Source organism: Myotis yumanensis, unplaced genomic scaffold (assembly GCF_028538775.1).
Source record: "Myotis yumanensis isolate MYYU_CA2020_CCGP unplaced genomic scaffold, mMyoYum1.0.hap1 SCAF_1, whole genome shotgun sequence".
NCBI lineage: Eukaryota > Metazoa > Chordata > Mammalia > Chiroptera > Vespertilionidae > Myotis > Myotis yumanensis.
The window spans coordinates 1,185,375-1,212,513 of NW_027223752.1; the positions used below are offsets into that span (position 1 = coordinate 1,185,375).

Sequence of the window (27,139 nt, forward strand, 5' to 3'; positions counted from 1 at the left end):
GCTGTGGTCTGAGAGGCTTTGGGGGACACGGGTAGGGGGACACGGGTGGGGGAACACAGATAGGGGGACATGGATGGGGGACACGGATAGGGAGACATGGATGGGGGACATGGATGGGGACAAGGATAGGGGTACATGGATGGGGGATACAGGTAGAGGAACATGGATGGGGGACATGGATGGGGACATGGATGGGGGACACGGATGGGGGACATGGATGGGGGACACGGATGGGGACACGGATGGGGGACACGGATGGGGGACATGGATGGGGGACACGGATGGGGACACGGATGGGGGACATGGATGGGGGTACATGGATGGGGCACATGGATGGGGGAATACAGACGGGGGGACACAGTTGGGGGACATGGACGGGGGGACACGTCCAAATGAAGTTTCCTCGAGCCTCCCTCAGTCTTTGGGGAACACCCTGCTCATCATTGTCCAGTTCATAGCGGTGTGAGGGCACATGGCGAGCTGCCCATGTTACGGCGTCACCTGATGACATTCGATGTGTGTGCGCCGTGAAGCCTCGCGCAGTCAAGCCAGCGGACCCTCCACCCAGAGGGCCAGCCTGGCTCTTTGTGACCCTTCAGTCCCTGTCCCAGGGCCCTGCCCCTGAAGCCCTGCCCCCGAGTCCCTGTCCCAGGGCCCTGCCCCTGAAGCCCTGCCCCCGAGTCCCTGTCCCAGGGCCCTGCCCCTGAAGCCCTGCCCCCGAGTCCCTGTCCCAGGGCCCTGCCCCTGAGCTCTGCCCCCGAGTCCCTGTCCCAGGGCCCTGCCCCTGAGCTCTGCCCCGATGTTGCTTTTCTGTTGGGAGATTTTCAGCAGCGCATTCAGCATCTGTAACAGAGGCAGGCTGTTCAGCCTGTTTCTTCTCAGTTGAGTTGTAGCAGTTCCTAGCTTTCCAGGAATCTGTCCATCTAAGTTGTCAGCGTTACCGGCATAAAACTCCATTATTGCCCACTGGCCTGGCTCAGTGGGTGAGCGTTGACCTCTGGGCCAGGAGGTCACGGTTTGATTCCTGGTCAGGGCACATGTCTGGGTTGCGGGCTCGATGCCCAGTGTGGGGTGTGCAGGAGGCAGAAGATCCATGATTCTCCCTCATCATTGACGTTTCTATCTTTCTCTCCCTCTCCCTTCCTCTCTGAAATCAATAAAAAACTCCATTATGATCTTTTTAATATCTGTAGGCTCTGTGGCAATGTTCCATCTCATTCTTTTTAAAAAAATTGATTTTAGTGCGAGAGTGAGAGAGAGAGAAACATTGACATTGTTCCACTTATCTGTGCACTCATTGGCTGCCTCTTGTATGTGCCCTGACCGGAGATCGAACCCGCACCCTTGGCGCCCCGGGACGACGCTCTCTCCAACCGGGCTCCCGGCCAGGCCCCTCTCATTCTGAATATTGATGATTGGTGTTTTCTCGGCCTGGCCAGCGGTTTATCATTTTTATTGATCTTCTGCAAGAACCGGCTTCTGGTTGCGTTGATTTTCTCTGTGAGTTTTCTGTTTCGCTGCTTTCCACTCTGACCTCTGCTCCTTCCTGCTCCTGCTTCCACTTCATTTGCTTCCCTTTCCTGTTCCCTCCGCAGCTGCCTGGGGTGGACTCGCCGTCCCGCGGCTCCCCTCACGCGCGTAGTCTCGCTTTCTGCGTCATCGAGAGCAGTTCCGGAGAACTCCACCGACGTGTGTTTTCTGCAGTGTCTACTTCGCTCCCGGTCCCACCGTGTCATTTTCATCCGGGACACGGCCTTGTCCACCCGCAGGAGTCTGATGGGGTCTCCTCTGCTCAATGGACCCGAGCACCCGCGTCCCCCGAACGCACGGAAATACGGTCGCAAGATGGTCCCCACGCTCTGGCCTGCGAACGCTGGCATCTGCGTCATCTGGTTTTTCTCCTCATGTCGTTCTGTTTCTTTGTGCGTCTGGTAATTTTTAAACTTAAAAAAAAACCACCCACCTGAGGATATTTTTTCCATTGCTTTTTCCAGAGAGAGTGGAAGGGGGGGGCGGGCGGGGAGAGAGAAACATGGAAGTAAGAGAGACATGGACTGGCTGCTCCCGCAGGAGCCCAACATGGGTGTCCGGTATGGGAGACCCGCCGGAGCCTGGCTCAGTGGGTGAGCATCGACCTATGAACTAGGACAGTGGTCGGCAAACTGCGGCTCGAGAGCCACATGCGGCTCTTTGGCCACTTGAGTGTGGCTCTTCCACAAAATACCGATGTCTGCGCATGGGCCACGAAGTTTCAACCGCACTGTACGTGCGCGCCCGCACGTGGTATTTTGTGGAAGAGCCACACTCAAGGAGCCAAAGAGCCACGTGTGGCTTGCGAGCCGCAGTTTGCCGACCACTGAACTAGGAGGTCGGGAGGGACGTGGCGAGGCCGGGCCGTGTCTGGCGTAGTGACAAGGTGGCGCTGCAGCTGCCCCGGGGGCTTTTCCGGAGCTTTCCGGACCACAGCCCGAGGCAAGGGGCCCGGGAGCTCCGTGGGACTCCGGCCCCCACGTGACCCTCTGCCCCGCTCGATGCCTGTTCTCAAGCTGGAGGCCGAGCCCAGGGCTTGGGTGGGTAGAGGCGGCGGCACAGGTACCAGAACGGAGTAGGAAGGCAGGGGTGTGGGGTGGGTGGGCAGGCCCAGGCCATGGGGTGGGATGAACACAGGGAGGGTGTGGAAGGGATGCTGGGGAGGCCACGGGGCGGCAGGGCCTTTTGGCACCCCGCTCCCTCTCGGGGGTGGGAGGGCAGCCCTGCCCCGCTCAGGGCCTCAGTTTCCCCATCTGCATAAGAGGGAAACGGAACCCGGTGGCCTCACATACTAGTACTTTCCTTTGACCAGCGACTGTGGCCCAGGTGCGCCACCTGCTGGCTGCGCTGGGAAGTGCCCCCATTCCAGATGTGGCTGCGGGTGCACAGCTTGGCTCCCAGGGTCCTGGCTCCCCCAGTCTGACCCAGGGGGTCGGGAGGAGGGGTCTGCTCCTGCTACCTGCCCACCTCCCTGCCCGGCTGCCTGCTTTCCTTAAATGTCCACTGACACCCGGGAGTGCTCGGCGGAGGTGGAGCTGGGCTCTGGGCGCCCGGAGGTGAGTCTAGCCCAGCTCTGGCAGGAGAGCGAGGACTGGGGCCTCGTTCTGCCTGGGGCTGGGGGCCTTCCTGGAAGAGGTGGCACCTGACTTTGACCTGGAGTTGGAGTTGGCCAGCTGTGCGGGAGAAGCCCAGGCAAAGCGGACAGGCGATGTGTAGGACTTGGGGGTTGGGCATGGAGGGGGCGACGGGCCCAGAGAGCTGGAGACCCCACCTGGGCGCCCTGGCGGGCAGGCTGAGGGCCAGAGCACACCGTCACCTTCTTAAATGCCCCCCCTCGGCTGCAGTGCGGAGACCAGACCCCAGGAGGCGGCAATGGGCTCAGAACCCCCAGGCGGGGCCTCGCAGTGAAGAGGCGGGTGGCCGGCCTGGGGCCTGAGGCCCAGGCAGAGGGGAGGTCTGACTGTGGACACACCCTCAAGGGACAGGCGGACCTGGAGACAGAGAGCGGGGCGATGACAGCAACGGGAGTCCAGGCGGACTCGGGAGCGAGTGCGGGAGTAAATGAAGAGGGGACCACGCAACACCTCCAGGTCCCGACGCCCAGCCCACCCGCGGGAGGAGGTGAGGCCGGGCGCTGGCCGAGGTGCTGAAACCGCGGCACCCGCGGCGCTGAGAGTCTGGGCCTGGGCCTCCGGATGTGAGGAGCTGGTCCGGGTGGGCAGAGGGCAAGAGGGCCGGAGGGCTGTGGGCTGGCTGAGTGACCCATCTCCAGAGGCCGGCCTGACCCCGCTGGCCTCTCTCTCTCCACCGGACAAACCCTCACCCTCAGTTGGCTGCGGGGCTGACCATCCTCTGCACCTGCCCCGCCCCCTTCGGGGAGCTCCCAGCTCACAACCTTCCCTGCCCTTCCAGGCTGCACTCCTGCGGCCGGGCGCTGGCACCCGGGAGGGAGGCCGCAGCAGAACGCAGGGGTGGCAGCCTCGGTGCAGTGCCTGGGATGAGTCCTCTGCCTCAGTTTCCTCATCTGCAAGATGGGGGTCAGGAAAATACCCCTGACCGATGGGCCTCCCCCAGCAGCAGATGCCCTTGAGGAGGATTGGCACAGTGACAGCAACCCCCTCGCACCTGACACCTGCCCTCAGGCTGCGGGGGGCACAGCCTGAGCAGGATGACTTCCTTCCGAGGCTCACTGGGCTGTGGTCGCTGGCTGCTCCCCCTGGGCATCCTCCCCCCTCCCTGGGCACGGGCCCAGCCTCCAGGAGTGGTGTGACAGGGGCCCTGCTGCGCTGACCAGCCCTGGGGAAGCCCCTTGAGATCAGGGGGAAGGTCTCACCCTCCCACCCTCGAGGGGACGAGGATGGGTCCATGTCCCATGTGGTCCTGGCACGGGCCTCGGCATTGCCTGGCAGCCCGGGCACTCCCAGCCTCCCTGCCTCCTTATGGAACCCGGCCGGTCATGGTTACACACCCCACACAGCTCGAGTCGGCCGGGAGGACGCAATGGGAAGGAAGGTCCCTCCGGGGCCCAGCCTCCCCTCTCCCCAGTGGTGAGGACTCTCATGGCTGCCAGGGAGGGTCCCGGCCCTTCTGGGCACAGATGGTCTCTACACACACAAGCCGGGTCATGTGCACATTGTGTTTGGGGCGGCTTTGCACGAGCCCTGGTGTTCTTTTAGATTCCTCACCCGAGGATATGTTCCCACTGATTTGTAGAGAGAGTGGGAGAGAGAGGGAGAGACAGAGAGAAACATTGATGTGAGTGAGAGAAACACATTGATGGGTTGCCTCCTGCATGCGCCCCGCCCAGGGCCCGGGCCGGGGAGGAGCCTGCAACCGAGGTCCGTGCCCTTGACCGGAATGGAACCCGGGACCCTTCAGTGCGCAGCCAAAGATGAGCCCTGGTTTTTGACCAGCGTCCACGTTGTCCATTCTCCTCCGGCCCAGGTTTCCACCGTCGCAGTGTGACTGCTGCAGTCTCCGCCCTGCAGGCCTGTGGGAGCGTGGCGGCACTCAGCTCTCCAACCGCTGGCTAAAGGGCCTGGTCCCTTCTTGGAAAGCTGGCTGGTGGGCCCAGGAGGGGCTGTCTGCGTGTGGAATGCGTGTGCATGTGCATGTGCATTGGGGGGGGGGTCCCCCATGTCCCCAGCAGGTGGGGGTGAGGGGTATGAGGACTCGTCTCCCCAGGCCTGTGCAGGAACCTGACCCTCCAGCCCAGGGTCGCCCTGCCTTCCCGAGGTGTCGCCACTGGGGCTGATGGGAGGCGAGTCCAGCAATGAATGGGCCTGAGCTGTGCTTGGTGAGGGTTTGCCTCTGCTCGCTGGGCCTAGATTTCCCCGGGGGCAGCTCTCACGGCGCCGAGTGCCTGGTAAATTAAATGTTCAAAACAACCCTGTGACGACTTTAATCAACCCGCTGAGATGGAGGCGGCTCCTCCCAGGGAGCCGGTCCCCAGGAGGGAGGCCCCTCCGGGGGCTCAGGGTCCTGGAGGAGAGGAGGGGTCAGGACAGGCTCCTGGGCGCCAGCAGCGGGTGGAGGAGGGAGGAAGGCGGGGGCCCAGGTCGGCCTCCAGGAGCCTAGCTCCTCCCAATCCAGACCACAGGGGCTGGCAGGAGGCGGTGGAAAAGGGACAGGGAGGAGCGAGAATGAGGGGACCCCCCCCATGGCTTGTCCTGATCTCTGCCCCAGGCCAGGGGTGGCCCTCGCTCCTGACCCGAGGCCTGGGGGGCGGGGTGGGGGGGGGACTCTGTGGCCCACGGATGGGTTTATGATGAGCTGGTGTGTGTGTGAGGGGGTAGGAGGGAGGTGGGGAGTGGGGAGGGGAGGGTGGTGGAGACAGCCTGCAGCTGCCACTTGGGGGAGCCAGGGGAGGAACTGGTGAGTGGGGGTGGGGTAGGGAGGTTCCATGGTCCTCCCTAGGGGCCAGAAAGGGCGCAGCCTCAGCACCCAGCCAAGCTGTCCTGTCCTGCCATCTGAGCGGCCCCAGCGTCCTGACCTCCGGGCCCCCTTTTCCAATCTCCTTGCCGTTTACGTACAGGCCCCATCACGGCCCATCTCCCCTGGGCAGTGTTCCCCGACCCCTTCACTCCCCAAACCTTTCCCGAGGGCCTAGCTGATTTAGGCGACCCTGCCTCTCTGCTCCTCTCCCCAAGCAGGCGGCTGGCCCGCTCCGCCTGCGCCCGCAGGGGGCGCCTGCGAGCACGCGAGAGCGGCTGGGCCCAGCGCGCGCAGCAGGAGCGCGGGATCCGGGCCTGAGTTTGCAGCCGGGCAGGCAGCGCGCCCGCCCCTGATTCCGACCTGATGTGGCCGCGCCAGGGGCCGAGACCGAACCCCCGCGCCGCAGGGAGTCACTGGAGCGGCCCGAGGGGTCCGGGTCCAGGGCGGAGAGGCTGCGGGTGGCGGTGGAACTGGGGTTTGGAGTGGAGCACAGAGGGGCACAGGTCCCACTGCGCTGCTCTGGGGTCCTGGGGTGGGCCTTGCGGTCCATAGACCGAGGTGGCGGCGTGGTGTGGGGGCGGCCAGAGACCGAGTGGGGAGCTCAAGGTCACTGTGCTCCGGACCCGTCTCCGGGGACTGGGACCCCAGGGCGCAGAGACTCGGGGAGGATTGGAGGAGGGGGGTGGGGGGTGAGGGGAGGGGAAGGGCCTGCGACACGCCCCCTGTCGGCAGAGGTTTCTCGGAGCCCAGCTCAGCAGCGCGGCCACCTCCCTCCCTGAGCCGCGGGGCCGTGGCACCAAGAAGGGGGGTGCGAGGCAGGGGGATGAGGACCCACAGCGAGTGGGGCCCTCGTCCCCTCCCGAATCTCGTCCTCCGGGGCGCGTGTCGGGGTATCTGGCTCGCCGCCGGGGCTGAGGGGGCGCTGTCGGCGCTGGCGGGCGGGGCCGGAGCGCGGGGGCGCGCGGCGCGAAGCGAGCGCAGGTGCCGCGGGCGCGGGCCGCCGAGGATCGGGGGCCTGGCAGGCGGCTGTGCGCCGTGCGGGGCGCGGCGGCGGCGGCGGCGGCGGCGGCGGCGGGCGCGCGGCCAGTGAGCGCGCGGGCGGGGAGGTGGCGGCGGCGGCGGCGGGAGGAGCTGGGAGCCGCTCCCCGCGCTCCGCTCCTCCATGGCGCTGCCCGGGCCGCCCGAGCAGCCCCGCGGCGCGCCACGCAAGGCGCCCAGCCTGCTGGAGATGGGGGCGCTCTGCCTGGACTCGGAGATCATCCTGGGCTTCACTAACCACCTCCTGCGGCGGCGAGCCAAGGTGAGGGAGGGCGGCGGGACCGCTGGCGGAGGAGGCGCTGTCCCGCGACTTTGCGGCGCGGCTCCCGTGGCTGAGGGTGCGGCGCGGGGAAGGAGGCACCGGTCCTGAGCGGCGGGACTCGCGGGCTCCCCCCCCCGCCCTCCGCATTGCTGCCGCCCCATCTCCCTCTCCTCTCCAGGCTGCGTCCTGAGCCGGAGGCGATCGGCCGGGGCGGAGAGGGCAGCGCTGGGACTCGGGGTCCCACCGCGCGCCTGGCTGGGTGGGCGAGGCATGGAGTCGGCGGCTGGTGGCTGAGCCTTGAGTCCCTAGGTGACTCCACGTCCCGCGTGCACCTCCAGAATCTGCGGGGCTGTGTCCCGTCCCCTCGGGGGACCCGGGTGTGAGGTGGGAGCGTGTGCTTCCCGAAGTGCCGCAGCGGTGCGTGCGGACAACCGAAGTTGCGGGTGTGGCCGGCCCTGGTGTTAGGACCAGGGCTCCGCGTCCGCGTCCGTGTTTCCAGGAGCGCATGTGGGCAGTGAGTGTGTGTGCGGGGGGAGGGGGAGACAGCCGCGCTTTCCGGCCCGGGGTGTGTGTGTGTGTGTGTGTGTGTGTGTGGCCCAGAGCAGCTGATGGGCGGGGGCGGTGCTGTCTGCAGGCGGGGGGGGGGGGGGGGGCATCGGTGGTGGGTCCCGGTACCCGGACCCGGATGCGGGCTGACGCCTGTTGTCCTCAGCGGGCTGGGTGTTGAGGGACTGGAGGCTGTGGGACCTCGCGCTGTGTGAGAGCGGGGAGCCCCTCCCCACATTATCCCCCCCCCACTCCCGCCACCTACAGGTCGGAAACAACTCGGACGCCAGGAGGAGACAGTCCACCTCTCTTTGGGGGACAGTGCGTGCGCGGGTGGGGAGCACTTTCCAAGTAACAGGGTGGTGGGTAAAACGCAGTGGAGAAGGCAGCTCTGAGGGGCGCAGGAGAGGCGGGAGCGCCTCTAACGTGTGCGTGGGTCTCTGTGCGCGCGGGGAGCCGCGGGCGGCGGTCTCCGCCTGGACCCCAGCCCCTGGACCCCGGGGAGAGCCTCCGCGCCCGGGAGCAGCGGCGCCAGGGCTCTCTCCAGGCTCCGGCGGCGGCGCGCCGTGGCCGGCAGGGGTCGCCCGCGTCACGGGAAGGCGGGTATCCCCGCCCGCCCAGCCTGACCCTGGTTTCGGGCTGACCCGCAACGGGGACCCAGGACCTCCCGCCGCCTCGGAGAGCGGCGACTCCGAGGGCTGAGCTGGAGCGCGAGCAACTGGTCGCCGGAGACGGGGGAGGGGGAAGGGAGACCTCCCAGCCGGAGACAAACAGGCAATTAATTCCGGAGCGCAGTTCCCATCTGCCGGGCCGGCTGACAACAGGTCCCGCGCGCAGCCCAGGGCCAGCCGCGCCACCGCCTCCCGCTCCCCGGGCACACAGCTCGCACATCGGCCGACCTCCTGGCGCACGCGCGGCCGCGGAGACACGCGTGCCGCTCGCCGACACGCCTAGACGCGGTACACTGCCGGGGGCCTGGCACGTTCCAGGCGCACACCGCGGAGTCACTCACCCGCGCGCGGCACTTAGACCCAAAGGGTGGCCAGCGACACGCGGCGTGCGCCGGCTTTGCAGGAGGAAGTGACTGGGAATCGGGCCTGGGTTCGGCCCCTTCCTCGTCCCGCCTCCAGGAGTGACTTTGGGCAAGACCTTCCCGGCCTGGTCGCAGTTCCGCGCGGGTTAGTGAGGAGTGCGTTGGCCTCCGCGGAGACTCGCAGACCCCCGTGTCCCGGCGACAGAGCAGGAAGGCGCGTGTGCGAGCGCGTCCCGCGAGTCTTAGGGCGCCCCTCCCTGGGCCTGGGACTCACCCAACTAGTTGGGGTCCTTGGAGGGGGAGGGGCGCGCGGCGGGGCAGGGTCCCCTCCCCTCCCCACCGCGGAGCGGAGGGCAGGGGCGGGGCGGTCCTCCCCGCGCCCCGCCCCCGGCCCGGGCCCCGCCCCCGTCCCGCCTCCCGCCCGCGCTCCCGCCGCCGGCGCGCGCTCTCCTCCACTCGACCGCCCGCGCCGCCAACTTCGGAGCGGCCGGCGGGACCATGGGGGCGCCCCCGGGCCGGGTCACGTAGCCGCGCCGCCCCGGACAGCCCGCGCGGCCCTTCCTGCGCCGGGGCCATGGGCGGCCGCGGCGTCCCCCTGTGCGCGGCGCACCCCGCGGTACGCGCGGCCGGGCCCGAGGGGGAGGCGGGCGGCAGGGGCCGGAGGGCACCGGGGACAGAGTTCTAGACGCTGCAGATGGTCGCGGGGTGCGGGGCGCCCGGTAGGGGCTGGGCCTGGAGAGGCCAGAGGCTGCGGGGCCTCCTGGGGGGGGCGCAGGTCCGCGCCCCGCGCTCCTAACTTTGTCGAGTGGGTCACTGGCTGGGGAGGCGGGGGCCGGGACGCGCTGAGGTCTGGGGTGCCCGGTGCGGGGCGGCGGGATCCCGCCGCAGCGGCCTGGGCTCACCGTCCCCTTCCGCACTCACTTCCCGCAGGTGGTCGAGGCTGGCCCGGCCCGGGAGCCGCTGCAGCCCGTGGACCTGCCCCCCTGCAAGAGGCTGCCCGCCGGGCCCGAGCAGGACCCATGTGGCAGCCGCCCTGCGCCCGAGGGCGCCGGGGCAGGCGCCGAGCAGGGCCACTCGGCCGGCGGAGGGGGCTGGTGCCGCCACTGCCACACGAAGCTCGCCGAGCTCAAGCGACAGGCCTGGAAGCTGGTCAGCGGTCCCGGGACGCCCCTCCGGGTATGTGACCTTCCCCGTGGTTTTGGCCAGCCCCTCCCTCTGGGCCTCAGTTTCCCCGTCTGCAATCGTGTGTAGGAGTTGGGGGGTGGGGTGGGAGGGGGTGGGTGGGCGTTGCTGCAGCTGGAGCCGCGGTCAGTTAGGGAGGGGGAGGGGAGAGGGAGGGCGAGGGCAGGGACTTCCCCCCACGCGGGACAGCGCCTGCCCTGCCAGCCGTGCGGGGTTACTTGGTGCGCTGTTGCCCTTGGGGCACCAGGGCCGCCATCCGGGTGTCTGGAAGTTGTCCACCTGGGGCAGGAGGGCTTGGAAGGAGCGGGTGGCCCTGCCTGCCCCTCCTAGCACCGTGGGTAAGAATTGTGTCCGAGCTCTGCCCCCTGGGCAGTGGCCACCCTTCTGGGAGTTGAGTGGCTGGGCCCCTGGGTTCCCCAGGCTTCAGTCCCAGCTGCCAAGGTGTGTGGGGGGCGGGGGGGGGGGGGGGCATCCTGCAGCCAGTGGGCCTGCCCTGGCCTGGGAAGGAGCTGGGACCATTGTTCGAGGAACAATGCACCTGGAAGTTGGCGAAACGGGAAGGTGGGGGTCTGCAGAGGAAGCCCTTCCCGAGACCTTCAGCCTTTGAAAGCGTTTGGTTCCTGGGAAGTCGCACAGTCCCCATTGAATCTAAATATAGTTCTCCCGGGAGGCCATGGCCCCAGGTTGGGGTGTGGCCCCCGGCTCCTGGGGTCCCCCGCGTTCCTGTGTGGCCCCTGTGTGGCCCCCGTCTAGGGCAGGCGGGGTGGCGTGAGTCTGGTTCCTGCCCTGTGGCCGGTCCTGGGGTGGGGCTGGACTCCCCCTCCGCTGTGATGAGGGTGAAGCCGTGCCAGGTTCTGTGCCCAGATGGCCTGAGCCGGGTTGAAAAGACACTGGCTCGGACCTCAGGCCCTCAGGAGGGTGTGTCCAAGACAGACTCCCAGGGGCCTGTCTGCCAGGGAGCCGTCCGAGGAGACTGAGGCCAGAGAGAGGGGGGACTTTCTGACTGGGCTGGGCTTGGCCTGGTGGCCCTGGGCATGGGGCCGCTGGTCCCAGGTGGGCAGGGCTTCCGATGGAGAGGCTGCAGGTCACACCAGTCACGGTGAATTCCAGGGTCCCTGGGGGGAGGGGGCCTAGTGGTCTCTTTCTGCAGACAGCTCATCAGGGAAGCCCCAGACCTCCCCCTCCCCCTCCCCTGGCCTCTCCTGAGCTTGGCCTTGGACACTGGCATGCCCCGTGCCAGGTGGGTTCACCCGTCCCCTGCCTTCCCTGGCGCCCAGTGGCCCGCTCACCGGGCAGACCAGGGCCCCAGGCTTTGTTCCTGCTCTGCAGCCCCTCCCCGCTGATGGGGAGCTCCAGGGGCTGGGCCGGGAGTGCTGTCCATCCTGTAGGGTGCTGTGCCCGGGAGGGAAGGCCCCTTGTCCGCTGTAGAGAGGGTGGGACAGGGCCATGGGGGGCTTAGGCACCTGGGCCACAGGCGTGGGGGGTGGGCCTGCAACCCCGGGGCCTTGGCGACTCCTACTCCCCATGTCCTGGCTGACTTGCAGCCTGCAGCCCGGCCAGCCTGCCCGGGGCTTCCCTCAGGGAAGGGGGAGGCGGTGTCCGGACGGACAGGCGCACACGCAGCTGCTGCTGCTGGTTGGGGAGGGGGTGCTCTGGGGCAGCGGGCGGAGCGGGCCAGGCGAGCGCACAGGCCTGCTTCTGGGAGTTTCCCTCCGGGTGGGGGTGTGCGCAGTCTCCTCAGGAGATGACTTCATGAGGACAGCGCTCAGCCCGCCGGGTGGCTGTTAGCTCGCTGGGTCCGGGCTTGCTGGGCTCCCGCTCTGGGTGGCCCGAGAGGCCCAGGCTGGTCTCAGGTGGACCCCATGGGCCCCTTGCCGCCCTCCCGCCAGCACACAGGTCCCAGCTGTGGGAGGTTGGGCAGGTGCGCCGAGACCTTGGCCTCCGTTTCCCTCTCTGTACCGGGATACCCAGGGGGCATCCACCGGGCAGTGCCCAGCACAGGCGGCTGCACACCTAGCCCTGTTGAGGCGGCTGGAGGGACTGTGACTGGTCTTTGGGGGCGGGCGCGGGCTGGGTGGGGGGGTAGCGGTGAGAGTGGGCCTGGGTGTGAAGCCTCCTCTCCGGTGCTGCCCTGTGCTCTCCGCCCGGCGCCGGCCTTGGCTTCCCCATCTGTCCCGTGGCACTGACCGTGGCAGGGGCTCAGGCCCCGCTGACCGCCTCTCTGACTTCACAGCACAGAGGTCTGGGCCCCCCACGTGCATCCAGGCTCCCCCCTCCCGCCCAGCCCAGCCTCCTCAGGAGGCCACCCGGCCTCGGTCCTCCTCAGCCCCTCCACCCCCTCGGCCACGGCGTGGACTGTGTCCCGTGTGCAGGGCGGGTGCAGGGCCGGTCACCCCGCCACGTCTGCTGAACGACTCAGTGACCACTCTCCCTCCTGCACCTGCTGAGTTCACCCCAGGCCAGCTGGGCCTGTCCAGGGTCCAGCCCTCTCCCCACCCCCACCCCCACCGAGGCCGCAGCCCTGCTCCTGGCAGCCGTGGGGGCGGGGTCCTGGCGGGGATCTGGTCCAGCTGCCACCCAGATGCGCGTGACAGAGGTGGCAGAGGTGCCGGGAAATGACATCGGACACTCAACACTCGAGGTGTCAATACAGGTGCTGAATTGATTAGCGCCCCCCTGGGCAAAGTGATCCATTCTCATTCAGCTCTTGCCGATCTCCCTCCCCCCTCCTCCCTCCTCCCTCCCCCAGCAGGGCTCTGGCAGGGCTCTCATCCTGCTGCTCGATGACCTGACCTGGCCCTGGGGCTGGAAGCCAGAGCCCCCATCCCGGCTCTGGGCCTGGTCTGGGGATGGCGGTCCTGCCAGCTGTCCATTCCCCTGGGAGGCTTCCCCGGCCCCGTGTCCACGCGCCCACTGAGGATTTCACCGGGTGTGGGGGAGTCCTGGGTCTGTCGTCTGATGGCTGTGGCCCTGGGTGTGCAGGGGCGGCGGGCGGGGCCCAGCTGGTGTTGGCTGTGTGCTGCGGGGGGCGGGGGGCGGGGGCAGCGTCCCCCCTCCACTCCCCAGCTGGTTGGAGTCTGGCTTGAGCTGCACCGGCTCCTGGGACCACCCGGAACCAGGGCCACAGTGTCTGCCTTCGGGCTCCAGGGGCGCACCCAGCTGAGCCAGGTGTTGGCAGGCTCCAGAGTAGCCGAGGTGTGAAGGGGTGGCCCTCCCTGGGGCTGCCGGGCAGGCTCCCAGCTGGCAGGGGACCGGGTGACTCAGCCGAGGGATCCGTCTGCGGGACTCCAGGCTCCCAGGCCGCCCGGGGGACAGGCCTGGCAGGGGATAGGGGAGGCTGGCCAGGCCTGGCTTCCTCGATCGTCTCTGACCTCAGCCGGCCCCTCTCCAGCTGGGCCTCCCTGTCGCCGGGGACCCACCTTGTCCAGGGATGGAGGGACGGGCTCCGGTGCTCATCTCCTCTTGTTGCTGGTTCCGGGCCTCAGGGTGAGGCCAGTGGGGGTGGGACTGAGCGGACGGTGCCCTCTGGGCCTCAGCCAGGGCGGAGGTCGGGCCTTGGGAGCGCCAGGCGGGCGCTGCCAGGAGCTGGGTTCTTGGCGGAGGAGTCCAGCTGCCGTCGGAGGTGGGGCTGAGCAGGGACCTGGGCTGTGACTGGCCTGGCTGCCCCTCTGCTGAGAGGAGGGGGGTCGGGGGGAAGGTCACCCCTGAACCTCAGGCTGCTCAGAGCCCGGCCTGGGGGTTTGAGGATGTTTTTTCCATTTATTTTTGGGAAGAGTGTAGGGGAGGAAGGAGGGGGAGAGAGAGAGAGAGAGAGAGAGAGAGAGAAAGAGAGAGAGAGAGAGAGAAACATCGATGTGAGAGAGACACATCGATTGGTTGTCTCCCACACGCAGCCCGATTGGGCCAGGGATTGAGCCTGCAACGAGGTACGTGCCCTTGACCAGGAATGGAACCCCAGACCCGCCGACGCTCTAACCACTGAGCAACCAGCCGGGGCGAGCTGGGTCTTTTCTTAAAGAGCAAGGAGAGTGTAGTTTCCATTTCCCTTTGCCTGCCAGGAAGCTCACAGCTCTCCAGCCTCCACCAGCCACACGGCCCTTTCTCACGTGTCCGTGGGAGCCGGCCCCTCCTGGTGCTGACGTGACTGTGGTCGTGGGCTCTGCCTTTGTCGGTGCTGAGCGCTCCCGGAGCCGCCCGCAGGTTCTGTGCGGGAAGGTGCTGGTACAGTGAGTGTCCCCTCGGCTGCTCCACGTGGGGGAGGGGAGTGGGGCCGATGCCGCGTTGTTCCTAGTCAGGGTCCCTGTGGCGGTGGCCAGCTACCCAGGCCGATCCTCCTTGTCCGCCCCAAGCTCTGCGCTCTGGGCCTCCCTCCCTTCCTCCCTCCAGGTGGACTCCCGGATTCTCTCCTGGGCGGAGGGGAGGCTGGGGGCCATCCCACAGTGCTGCCACTCCTTCGGGGTCTCAGCCCCCCATTGTGAGCAGGGCCTTGGCCTGACTGCTCCCCTGGGTTAGGGGACTCTGGCTTCTGTGTCATGTGTTGTGGCTGGGGTGCCCCATGGCTGGGTGGCTCGAGGGCTGTCTGCCAGGTGCCTGGTGCTCTGTGGGAAGCTCCCTGGCCCTGCCCCCTGGCAGCTCCCCAGGCTGTGGGGCAGGGGCGCGGCTCAGCCAGGCGCCGGGGCTGGCGGATTCGTGGTCCTGCACGCCCAGCGCCAGGCCGCCCCACGCCCGCTGTGTCCGGTCTCGGATGATGGCCTTACACCGCGGCGTGCGTTCACCCCTGACCCGCGTTTCCAGGTGGAGCGTGCCAGGCTCTGGCCCTGCCTCGTGCCCAGCTCAGGGGTGTGGGCTGCAGGACGGCCCCTCCCTAAATGCCCGGTCCTCCCCCGCCCCCTTGGTGCCAGGCCACAGCCCAGCCCTGGCTCCTGGAACCCCTGCCAGCCCCATACACTGGGCCTGTCCGAAACCAGGGTGCGTCCGCCCACCGGCTCAGCTTGGCCCGCCGATGGCTGCCCTTTGCCCAGCCACAGCCCCTCCTGGGCTGGTCCCTGGGGTCCCGCTCCTTGGCCCCATCCTTTCTGTGCCTCCCACACTTTGAGATCCAGTTCTGCTGTGTGGCCTGAGCCAAGTGTCTTAGCTTCTCTGAACCCCGATCTGTCAAGGGGGCATGCTCGTGGCCTCCAGCGAGTAGGGCAGTTCCCAGTGGGTGGGTGTCTGTGGAGGCGGGCGCCCGGCACCCTGAGGGGCCTTATCCAGCCAACGCAGGGGAGCCATGGGAGCCTTGGGGGGCGCCTGGCGGTGGGGGATGGGTGAGGACCGCCTGCAGGGTGGTGCCCTGACCCTGGCGGAGGGAGTCTGCTGTTGCCACGTTCAGATGAGGGACAGGCCCACACCCCGCACCCACGGTGCTGGGCTGAAGGCAGTCTGGATGAGTCCAGGCCCCCGAAACATGCCGAGTCCCTCCTCTGAGCGGCGGGGATCTGAGGAGGCCACCACCCTGCCACCCTCCCCCACCCGCTCAGGCGCCTTTAGCCCCCGGGCCCTTCAGTGGCACCGGGCGGGGGACAGGGGACCCATTGAGGAGAGGCGGCCACAATGCACTCGTGTGTGCCCTGAGCTGCCCGCTGGCTGGCTCCTGGCACCGGGCCTTGGGGACGGTGCTGGTCAGTGCTGGGTGCGCTGGGCTGTGCCCCCTGCCCCCGCCCCCTGGCAGAGAGGGAGCCTGGGTCAGCCCGGGCCTCAGGCCTTCAGGCCGAGGGGGCTGGGATGTGGGACAAGGAGCCTGGCTGGCGGGTCTCTGGGTCTCTAGGTCCTGCGGAACCGGCCTGGGGCGCAGGGCCTCGGGCTGGGAGGTGGGCCCTTGGTGAGCTGCCCGGTGGGAGGGAGGGGCGTGGGCCGACCAGAGGCCGGCCACAGCCTGGCGGTTTCCAGGCTGGAAAACGGAGCCCTGACCCCTGACCTGCCCCAGTCCCGCCAGGCTGCACGCGACATCGGAATGTCCTCAGCCTGGACAGCAGAGTCCGGGGCGGGCCCGGCGCGGGGCAGGGACGGGGCAGGGGTCCCTTCCTGGACCTGTTGTCAACTCCGGAAGCAGTGGCTGCAGGGTCACTGCTGGTTCTGCTCGCCCTGCTGGGGGAGGGGAGGCAGGGGCTGTGCTGGGGGTGGGGGGAGGCAGGGACTGTGCTGGGGGGAGGGGGTAAGGCAGGGGCTGTGCTGGGGGGGGAGGGGAGGCAGGGCTGTGCTGGGGGGGGAGGGGAGGCAGGACTGTGCTGGGGATGGGGGAGGGCAGAGGGGCTCCCCGGGAGGACCCTAGCTTGGACCCAAGCTCACCCCCACCTGCAGGCTCTTCTCCATCTGGGGAGGGAACCCTGGGCTCGGGCACTCCTCCAGGCCGGGCGTCTGGTCAGTTTGGTCAGTTTGCCCTCCCAGTGGCCCTCCCCCTGGGTTCTGTGGCCCCTTTTCTAAGGACGGGGTGATGAGGACTTGGAGAGGGTTGTCCCACAGCCCTGAGGTCTTGGGGCTTCTCTGAGTCGGGGAGCAGAGCCCTCCCACCCCCCTTGGTGGCCTCTCTGGGGGTGTGGGCCTGGGGCCGGGCTGGAGAAGCCTCCCGGCCCCGCTGGGGAAGATGGAGGATTACTTAGAGTGACTTAGAGACCCAGTCATTTTCAAGGGGGCAGGCTCCCTAACGCCCGGGTGGCGTGCTGGGTAGGGGTGTGCGATGCTAAATTGAATCAAATTAAGAAAAACATTTTCAAATGCAAGTAAAATATCTGTTTAATTAGGCCATAAAGAGGAGATTAAAAGTAATATTTTGCAGCGGGGTGATTACTGTCTTCCTGGAGGTGCCGGCTCCCTGGGGGGGACGGGGGGGTGATGGGCGGTGTAGGGGCAGGGCTCTCAGGGCCGTAACCCCTGGGTGGGGGGCTGGGGCCTGTGAACCCCGTGGCTAGGAGAGGCCTCTGGGAAGGGATGGGGCGCGGTAGCTGGCCCTTGGGCCCCAGCCTTTGGTGCTGAGGTGCTGGCTGTGCTATGGAAGCCAGAGAGGCCGCAGGGCCTCGGGTGGTGTGGAGATGCTGCCTGCCCTCGCCCGTCCTGGGTGTGGCCGGTGCCAGCCGCTGGGAGAACGCCCTCCCTCCCTCCCAGTCCTGAACCCTGGGCCCGGGTGCTGGGGGGGAGAGCCGGCTCTGGGTCTGCCCAGCCCACAGCTTGCTGGTCCCCAGCTGGCCAGGCAGACTGGCGAGGTCCCGGCGCCCCTGGTGCGGGCGTGTGGCTCAGAGAGGGGGCGTGCAGTGTGTCCTGGGCCCACCGCCGCCCTGGAGCCGGCTGCCTGGCCTGCCCCGAGGCTCAGGGCGGGGCTCACACGGTCGCCCAGGCAGGTCTCTCTGTGGGGCCTCTGGGTGTCCGGCATGTGTCCTGAGACAAAGGCGGGAGAGCTGGCCCCTGCTCCAGGCCAGGAGCCGGCAGCCAGGCTCTGCAGCCAGGAGGTGAGGCCCTGAGAGGGGGCTTGGCTGGGCTTTGATCATGGGGGTGGGCTTCCTGCCGCCTGAGGCTGTCAGGGAAGGGCTGGTGGGAGCAGGGCCTGGGGGGCTGGCGCTGGCTGAGCAGGTGACCAGGCCGCCCCGGGGGTGCCTTTCTGTGCCCGGTGCTCCCCACTCTCCAGGGTCTTTGATTAGCGCCCAGGCCCGAGTGGGCGGGGCCTCCTGACAGCTGCTGTCTGAATTCCTCCCGACACAGCTGGGCGGAGGGGGGCTGGGCAGAGGGGGGCTGGGCAGGGGTGGGGGCTGCTTTGGCTTCCTGTCGCCTGGCCCGCCCAAGCCTGGCTGGTTGTGGTTGGTGCCGGGTCAGCCGCCCCCTTCCTGCCTCCCCCTGGGTAGCCCGTGGAGGGGGGCTAGAGGCTCCCCTAGGGGTCTGAGGTCCCTAAGACAGGCAGAGGCCCTAGAACAATGGCTGCTGGGCCGGCCTGCAGGGCCTGGGCCGCCTTTCAAGTCGGGTTAATGGCTCCAGCAGGCACTTCCTTCCCCTCACCCGCCACCCTCCGTGGCCTCCTGCTGAGTGGAAAAACCAGAGTAATCAGAGCCAGGACCTGGGAAATGGGGGGCGTGCCCGGCGTCTGGATTCCATCTGTGGCCCGAGAGCGGCGTTTCCATGCCCCCCGCCCCCCGCAGGGCTCTTGTCCACCTCCTGCCTCCCCCCAGGCGGCAGCAGGGAGGGTCACCAATCCCAGCCGGGCTCCCGCTGGGCTCCCAGAGGCTCTGGGCCCTCCTGCCACCCGGCCCCTCGGAGCGCGTCCAGGCCTCCCCGTGGCCCAGTCAGGCAGCGGGACCAGGTGTGGCCGGGTCACCCTTTCGTCCGACCCGCCTGCCGGTGTGCGGGACAGGGCTGTGGCTTCCGCTGCCTGGGGTGTGGGTGGTCCCGGGGACGTGCCTCCTCACAGCGAGGCCACCGCTCCCACCTGTGAGCTTCCCAGGCGCCGTGGACACGCAGGGCCGCCACAGGTCAGGCTCAGAGGAGGTTGTGTTTAGGGGTCCTGGTCCCTTCTGTGGCCAGCAGGGCAGCTGGGCTGACAGGCCACCGCTTGGGTGTGTGGCCAGTGGTGAGCAGGGTGCCTGTGGCCAGGGAGGCAGGGAGGCTCTGGTCTGCGCGTGGGGGCGAGGGGCAGGGGTGCGGGCCAGCGAGGCGGCCAGCTGGCTGACATGGAGACAGGTCCGCATTTGGGATCTGCCCCGCTGGGTCAGCACTGGGAGAGTCTGGGTGCGCGTGGCCGTGTCCGGCTGGGCCGAGGCTCCGTCGAGGGTCTGCCCCGGCCAGGCCCCTGTGGTTGGAGCTCAGCCCTCGGGGAAGGGGCTCAGACCCTGACCCCCACCCCGACCCCTGCGGGCTGTCCTGGGAGGTGGTGAGTAGCATCGGGTGGGGGGTGGAGGAACAGGGTGGGCCCTCTGGTGAGGATCCTCCTATCAGAGGTGGCACTTCCTCCAGGAAGCCCTCTGTGATCTCCAGGCGAGCAGGGGCCTCCGCTCGGCTGGCCTGCTCCTGTTCTTAGCCCTCTCTGACACCAGGCTCTGGGTTAGGGGGACCTGTGTGTCGTGTCCCCCGCCCTCCCACCAATCAGCACGGCCCTGGGTGGGCATGAGCCCTGCCTCCCGCCTGGCGGCCTGGGCTGCCCGGCTCCCCGCTGAGTACCCGCAGGGACATGGACGCCGGCCCCATTTCATTTTCCTCTGACCCCGACGGGCTGGGCCTTCGCAGAGGCAGGGAGAGGGTGTGCAGGCGCCAGGCCCGCTGCGCCAGGTGGGTCCAGGGAAGCCGCTGTGGCTCTGAAATAGACGTGGCTGCGCACCGGGGCCCTGGGGTGCTGACCCGGGGACGGCCCAGGGTCGGGTGGGGCCTGCCCCGCGCTGCAGCCTCCTGGCTGCTCCTCAGCCGTGTGGCCTAGTGGTCGGGGACACGCAGATGCCTCGTTAGCATGAGCGCGCCCGGTGAGGACGGCGGGAAGGTGGGCCTGGCCGTGCAGCTCCTGCAATTACTTCCCTGCAGGGCGGGTGCAGGTGAAGCCGTTCGGGGCTTGTTAGTCGGTTATGGATGATGCGTGGCTGTGGCGGGCGGACCCTGTGCCGGGGAGGGAGGGAGGGGCGGGGGGGGCTGGCGCCTGGGCTCTGACCACTGTCCCTTCTTCCCCAGGACCCTTGCTTCTCTGCTCTGCTGCTCGACAAGCTCCCGGTGCCCGGGGCCCTGCCATCTTGCCACCCGGAGGCCGAGCGCCGCTGCGCCGTCTGCGCCACCCACCTGAACCAGCTCACGCGGGAGGCCCTGCGGCTGCTGCAGGCCCCCGCCGGCCGGGAGGACCTCGACGCCCCACATGGAGGCCCCGGCCTCGTGCCGCCCGGCCCCGGCCCCATGACCGGCCCGCGGGATGGACCAGCGGTGGCGGGCCCAGCCGGGAGGCCGCCGGGCCGAGCAGGGCCCGACAGGAGGAGGGGGCTGGCCTGGCCCGCGGGGCCCAGCGTCCAGGTGTCCGTGGCGCCCGCCGGCCTGGGCGGGGCGCTAAGCACCGTCACCATCCAGGCTCAGCAGTGCCTGGAGGGCATGTGGAGCGTCTCCAGGGTCAACAGCTTCCTGCCCCCGTCCTGCCTGGTGAGTGCCCTCGCGGGGCGGTTGCGGCCCTGGCACCGCCAGGCAGGGGGTCCGAGCCGGCCGTGCTGGGCTGTGGGCATGGAGGCGGCCTGGGCCAGTCCTGAGGCCACAAGTCTGCCCGCCCGGTCACGGTGGGCAACGGCCTCTCGTGCCCCCTGGGGCGCTGCGTCTGCACAGCGCCAGCCTGGGGGTGGGGGGTGGCACTGTGGGCTGGCGGAAGGGTCCTGTGGACTCCTGGGATGAGGTCAGCTCTTCATCCTCGGGGGTTGGGGGCGGGGTGAACATTTCCGCCTGAGGAGGGTCCCCAGTGGTCCCTCCCCCTCTGAGGTCGCCTGCCAGGCCAGGCTGCCCTCAGGGGCGTGGCCAGGGTGACCCGGACCTGCCCCACGGACAGGGGCCCTGAGCTGGGGTGCAGGGAGGTCTGTGCCGCTGCTCACGGGGCCTGTTCTCAGGAGCTGCCTCTTTTCAGTCGGTTGCAGAATGCCTGTCCCCCCAGCCCCCCGCTGGCCACCAGGTCTCCCGCAGCAGGGGCAGGGCCTCCGGAACCAGCCCTCCTCCTGTGGGCTGTGGGGCCACGGACCTGGGCCGGGTGTTTCCAGGGAGGGCCCTGACCGGGGTCGGCCGCACAGTCCGAGATGAAGCCACTCGGGGAATTGTGGGGGTGGGGGGAGCAGGCGCCCGTGCTTTCCCATCGGCTGCAGAGCTTTGCTGGCGGGGTCTCTCCCGGTGTCCTCTGTGTCCCTGGTTTTCAGGAGAAGGGGTGCCATGGGGGTGTTCAGAAGAGGGGGGCTGAGGGGGAGAACATGCCGTGTCCAGGGTAGGGCTTCTCTGGACACAGAGGAGGAGGGGCTGTCCCTGCAGAGGGAACGGCCAGGGGAGGCCTGGAGTCCCTCCTGGAGGGTGCAGCCTGGGGCCTTCCCAGGGGACAGGGCTGGGGGAGGGGAGGTGGAGCATGGCCAGGCCGGTGGGCCAGGTGATGGGCTGCACAGCTGTGTGCAGGCACATGGAGCCCCCCGCGTGCCGCCCGGCCCACACCTCAGACACTACAAGCCGCCCCACAGGCTCGCCCAGCAAGTGTCTCTGAGGCAGAGCGACGGGCAGGCCTCTGCCGCAGCCTCTGTGCCCAGGGGGGCTGCTAGGCGCACAGGGCGGGTCCAGTGACTGGGCAAAGCCCCGCCCAGTCTCAGTGCCCTGCCACCCGCCCCCCACTGCCCGGGCTCTGGCCCCTCTGAGGTCAGCGGATGGGGATGGACGTCGCCACTTCGGCGTGGCCTTGGGGAGGTCTTGCCCTTGCTAGGCCTTGGCCCCATGGCCGCTGCTGTCCTGGGCCCCGGCTCCTGGTGGCGTGGGGAGGGGGGCACGGACAGCTCTTGGGGAGGACGGGACCTGAACCAGTCTCAGCTGGGACGATGCGCCCAGGGCCCGGCACCGCAGCTTCCTCTCCTCCCCTTATTCTGCTGGGAGAGGCCAGCCCACCGCATCCGGGTGCTTCCCGGCCTGGGGGCTGGGTCGCTCGGGAGGGATGTGCCGGCGGCAGCGCCAAGGTGGGGAAGCAGCCCGGGAGAGCTTCCTGGAGGAGGTGGCGTTGATTGGGGCCCAGAGGGAGGTGTCGGAGATGGTGGCCCAGTGCAAGGTGTGGTGGGGACAGTGGAGGCCCCTGGAAATAGGCACGGGGCTCCTAACCTGGGGAGGGAGCCAGTGCACGTCTTGCCGGGGCCTCGAATGCCAGGTGGAGAGGGCTTGGTGGTTGCTCTCAGGGTGCCCGGGGGAGAGGGGGGTTGTGAGCAGCAGTGGGGGCTGGGGGGGGGGGTTGGTGTAGCTGGAGTCCGTGCCTGGGTGGAGTCACTGACCCCTGCCGGGTGGCCCTGCCCATGGTCTGTGCCCCACGAAATGTGGGCATTTAAGGCCCTTGTTCGTTTTATGGGCGCATCGATCGCCTCCGGTGGGGGGAATGGATTTATAATTAGGCGACAGCCCTGGCGGTCGATGGGGAGATTATTAGAACCATAAATGGGACTTCAGGACTCAGATGAGGTAATTTCCTCTGAACCAGGGCATCGGTCATTAGCGGTGGCCCTAGGACTGGGCAGTAGCATTGAACACTTCGGGGGGACATGCTGAGAATCCCCGACAGGGCCCGTCACACGGGGCACACGGGGGTCTGGGCCGGCGGGGGTAGGGGAGCAGGGGCAGGAGGGGCAGGGGGTGCTGGAGGAGGCGCCGGCCCTGGGCGGAGGGATGGTCTTTGGAGGTGGGACCCAGTGCTCCAAGGGCCCAGGGGATTCTGGGTTCTGTGGCCAGGAGCCTGCCCTGGGGCCGCTGGGGGTCCTGCTGTGGGCATGGCCATGTGGGGAGCCCCACGTCCGGGTGAGGCAGCCCTCGGCCAGCCATGGCCTTAGTCAAACCGCAGCCGCTTCCCGTGTTGGTGGTGCAGAGCTCGGCCCTTTCCGGGGCGTTCCGCCTCCCGAGTGTCTGCTGAGGCTCCTGGCTGTCTCCCAGACCGCCCGGTGCCTGTGGCCCGCACAGCTGTGGACGGCGGTGTGTGTCCCCCGTGCCAACAGCGTGCCGGGCAGACGCTGCCAGGACCTGCGCTCGTTGACAGCCAGATGCCACCATAAGCTTTGGCCTCGGGCCCCCCAGAGGCTAGAGGAAGCGCAGGCAGGGTGGGGCCAAGGGACTCGTGGCTGGCTGCTGCCGGGGCCAGGGCAGCGGGCCAGACAGACCTTCCGAGTCCCATGGGTGCAGGTCAGGCCCTGCCTGGGGTCCCAGGGCTCACAGTCCAGGGAGGACCTGGAGCAGAGGGTTTCCGGCCGGCCACAGGCCTGGGCCAGGGGAGGTGGGCCTGGATGGGGAGGCCGGAGGGCTCCCTGGAGGAGGTGCCGCATGCGGCTTTGACCGCAGGGTGGGAGGGGAGGCCCAGGAGGAGCCAGGGTTTTCCTCTATCCTCAGAGGTTGGGGGGCACAGGCTTGGGGCGTTCCTCCCGCTGCACCCCATGCCAGCCTGCTTGCACCCCTGCCTCTCTGTGAGCCCTGGGGGGTCCCTGGCGGGGTCCTCAGGGCCGTGGCTGGGACGGTGGGGTGTGGATGGAGCTTTGTGGGTTCTGGCCTGCCTCTCTAATGCGACCCGTTGCTGGTGCCCCAATCCGGGCCTCAGTTTACCCGCTGTGGGTGAGGTTGGACGGGAGGTCCCCTCTCCCCGCGATGCTGCAGCAGAGCTGCTCCGTGACGGGAGGAGGCACCGCCTGCAGGACCGGCCCAGTTGGGGGCCTCTGGGTGACCAGGCCGAGCTTTGAGGGAGCAGCCGGGGCTGCCTCACTAGGGCCCGGGGCCTGGCAGACGCCCACTGAGCCATGCCACCCCTGCTCTGTGCAGGGCTGATGCTGTGCCTGCGAGGTTCCCCTGGCCGCCCCTTAGCCCCGCCCCTCTGCTCTCCCCCCCCCCCCCCCCGCCCCAGTACCCCCGGGAGGTATGGACCGGTGCCCGCTGCCCTTCTCATGCCAGAATCAGACCCACGTGGACTTCAGGCCTAGAGGGTCCCTAGGAGATGGCTTAGTGTGGTGTTTCCCAAACCGTGTTCCGTGGAACCTCAGCATCCCTGTGGGCACCCCTGGAGACCTGGCGTGGCTGCCGGCAGGACCCTCTGCTGGGCAGGCCCCTCCGGACAGTGGCCTCACGCTCTCCGCTCTCCTCTCGCTTTTCTTTCGTTGCTGCCCTGGCACCTCCATCACCTTTTCTGTTCGGCCACCTGCCCACCACTCACCCCTCTGTCTCCTGTCCCTGTGTTGTGGTCTTCCCCCTCGCCGCCCCCCCACCCCCCGGCTTCTTTTGGCGTGCCCGCGTCTGCTCTGGCAGGAGGCGGCGGCTGTCCCAGTGGCCGGAGCCGTGTCCCGGCAGCGCGCGGGGCAGCGGAGCCGAGGCATGCGGGACGCCCGGACAGGTCAGTGTGGGGCTCAGCCGCTGCAGGCACGCCGGGTGGCCTGCACTTCGCTGGCGGGAGGCCGCGGTGCCCGCATGAGCCGGTGGCACGGCTGGGCCCGTGGGGGCGTGGGGACCGGAGGGCGGGGTGCGGCCCTCCACCCTGCCCTCAGGACACCCAGTGAACGTGGCCTGCGGGGCCTGGGCTGCTGGGAGCGGGCCCTGTCCTGGGGGCTGGTGGGAGCCAGTGTGGGTCCCAGGGCCCCGGCCGGCTGTGGGGCTCAGTTCAGCCGGCTCTGCCCAGAGCAGCGCAGGCCCTGGTGGTGACAGCAGCGTGACGGAGCCCTCAGCCTTTTCTGCACCCCCGCTGGGCGGGGCCGGGAGCTTTCGTAGGAGCGCATGCCGAGTGATGAAGGAGCTCGGCTCCCGGTTCTCATTGCCCAGGCCGGGGCCAGGCTGACCCTCCTTCCGGAATGTTCCGGTTGGCTGTGCCCGCTCTGCCCCTGCAGCCCCATTTCCCGCTGGTGTGGGGCCCGCCTCCCAGCCGTGGGCTGGGTCTGTGTTGGTTCTGTGTCCCCACCAGGCTGTGTGCTCTGGGGGGACAGGTTTATGGAACACTTACTACGTGCAGGCAGGGAGCCAGCACCTCCAGGGCCTCCTGCCCAGCGTGCTCCAGGAGCCCGTGAGAGTGGGGGGAAGGGGGGCGGGAGAGCTGACAAGCTGGGTAGACAGCCGGTGGGGAGCTGAGGAGAGGTCCAGGGCTCAGGGAGGCGGGCAGGCACTGGGCGGGCGCAGGGAATGGCCTGGAGGGGGGAGGGCTGGGTTCTGGGGGAGGCAGGGAGCCCCTGCCCGCTAGGCGGAGGCGAGGTCGGTGGCAGGGCCCGCGTGCTGGCGCAGTGCCCGGTGAGGGCCTGGGCTGTGCCAGTGTGCCCGTCTCTGCCGCCAACCTTCAGGGAGCCTGGAGGAGCGGCGCCTGGGCCCCGGCAGATGCCTGGCTTCCATCCCGCCTGGGGCTGGGCTCCTGTGAGCTTCCCGGGCAGCGTGTTTTCTCTGTGTCCTAAAAGGGCTTGGAAGCCATGCGGACCCCGGGCGGGGTGGGGTGAGACCTGAGGGGACAGGACCTCCTTCCGGAACATTCCTCCTGGCCCCTGTGTCTTATTCTGCTGAAGCGCGCCACCCCCCCCCCCCCCCCCCCGCCCCTGGCCTCTGGCTGTGTCACTTGGCAGACCCTCCAGAGCCTGGTGCCTCTGGGTTCTCCCCCGAGCGTCCCTGCCAGGTCCTCACAGGGGCCTCCGGCTGTGGCTGCCGCCCGCACCGGGCTGGCTGGGCGCGGCCGCCGGGGCCTGGGGGCCAGGGCCGCCATGTGCAGGAGACGCAGCACGGCGGGCCTCCAGGTGGCTGGCGCCGTCCCCCGAGCACGTAATCACATTTGTGCCTCATTACGAGGCTGTCCTCCTCCCTGGGATTTATTTTAGCTAATTAGCGGGAAATGCCAGGGTAGTGTTTCAGGCGCGGAACCTCATACATTACCCTCCGCGAGGCAATTAGCGCTCGTGACAAATATTTATCGCAGTTTCTTCTCTAACGATGCGTCTGGGCGCCCCCAGATGGACAGCCCGGGGGTGAGGGCGCGGGGCCCTGTCCCTCTGCCCTGACCGCTGCGGCCACGCGTTTCCGGGACTCGATGGAGGAGGGGCTCAGCGTCAGGCCCCAGGCGGGCGGCTTCCCTCCCTGGGGCAGAGTGCCCGGCGCCCTGAGCTGGCGGGGCCTGTGCGGGGCCTGTGCGGGGCCTGGGGGCTGCGGGCTGTGGGCTGCGGGCTGGGGTGGCCGTGCCTGCGCCGCCCTCACGAGGCTCTCTCTCCTGCAGGCAGAGGCGGCGGTGGCCGCGGTGGCGGTGGCAGACACAGTCCGAGATGGCCCTCCCTCCGGGGGCCCTGATGGCGTGTCAAGGATGTGGGGCCGCGGGGGGGCCTGCACCACAGCCCTGGTCTCCCCAGCCCCGGGCACCCCGGCTGCGGGCTCTGCAGGCCCGTCGGCGGCGGCGTCCTTCTTCGTCAGGTACGTCCTTGCGCGGGGCCCGGCCAGGCTCAGGGCGGCTTGGATAGGAACGGGGGTCGGGGTGGGGGTGGAACAGGGCCCGACGGAGCCTTTATGGGCGACGGGCAAGAGGTTGGGGTGAACAGGGAGGGTCCCAGAGGGGGCTGCCACGGGGTGCGGTCCAGGCCCTCAGCCAGGAGCCGGGGGTCCCCGTCCGAGGCGCGGGCCCTGGTGTGTGGGTGTCCCTGGAGCCCAGGGCTTGCTGTCTGGGTCCCAGGCCCGGCTGTGTCCTGGGAGGCCAGCTGGGGAGGCCTGCCAGGCGGGGGGCACTGCGTGAGCCCAGGTGAGGGGGTGGGAGGCAGGGGGCCAGCTGTCGTCCTGCGGATCGCGGGGTGGGTGGTCGTGAGGAGCCCAGCGGGGGCCCCTGTCCCAGGAGCAGCTCCGCGTGCCGATGAGCTTGGACATGAGTCACGCCTGGTGGCGGGACCAGGTGCCTTACTGGGGGTCCCGGGGGCTGCATGGTCTGATTGGGGGGGGTGGGCGGGGGTGTGATGAGGGTGTTTTGGGGGCACAGGACCTGCTGCCCCAAATAAAGGCTGAGATTGGGGCCGGGACCCTGTGGCTGTGGGGACAGGCCCGCAGCTGAGAATGTCCCTCCCAGCTCGCCTGCCCTGGCGTGGGAGCCGCTCCATCGGGCGAGGTGGCCGGGAGCCGCAGTGAGACCCTCTGGTAAGCGGTGGAGCGGCCCAGAGGTCCCGAGTCCTGAGGCTGCACTGGCTCATTAGAGGCCTCTGGCCCCGCGAAGCCACATGCCTCCTTTTGTCTGGAGCCTCGCGAGGCTGCCGCTGACCTTGGGGAGTTACCATAGAAACAGGCGCATCGGCAGGGACGGAAGGCAGGTTTCCGGGGTCCGCGGGGAGGGCGCTGCCCGCTGCCATTACTTCCAGCCTGTTGCACGTCCCGAGTCCCGAGTCCCAGCGGCGTCTGAAGGGTTACCGCCCGGAAGAGGGTGGTGTCCTGGCCGGGGACAGGGT

The 27,139-nt window shown here is 68.8% G+C and overlaps 1 protein-coding gene across 1 annotated transcript in view; it reads left to right on the forward strand.

Moving 5' to 3' along the window:
• The first annotated feature begins 9,417 nt into the window (after positions 1 to 9,417).
• The window catches only part of KIF26A (kinesin family member 26A), a 33,773-nt gene continuing 16,051 nt past the window's right edge, over positions 9,418 to 27,139 (forward strand). Inside the window, 4 exon segments of the mRNA XM_070411728.1 lie at positions 9,418 to 9,459; positions 9,774 to 10,019; positions 19,701 to 20,153; positions 25,936 to 26,126. Of these exon segments, the coding sequence (XP_070267829.1) occupies positions 9,418 to 9,459; positions 9,774 to 10,019; positions 19,701 to 20,153; positions 25,936 to 26,126 (932 nt within the window).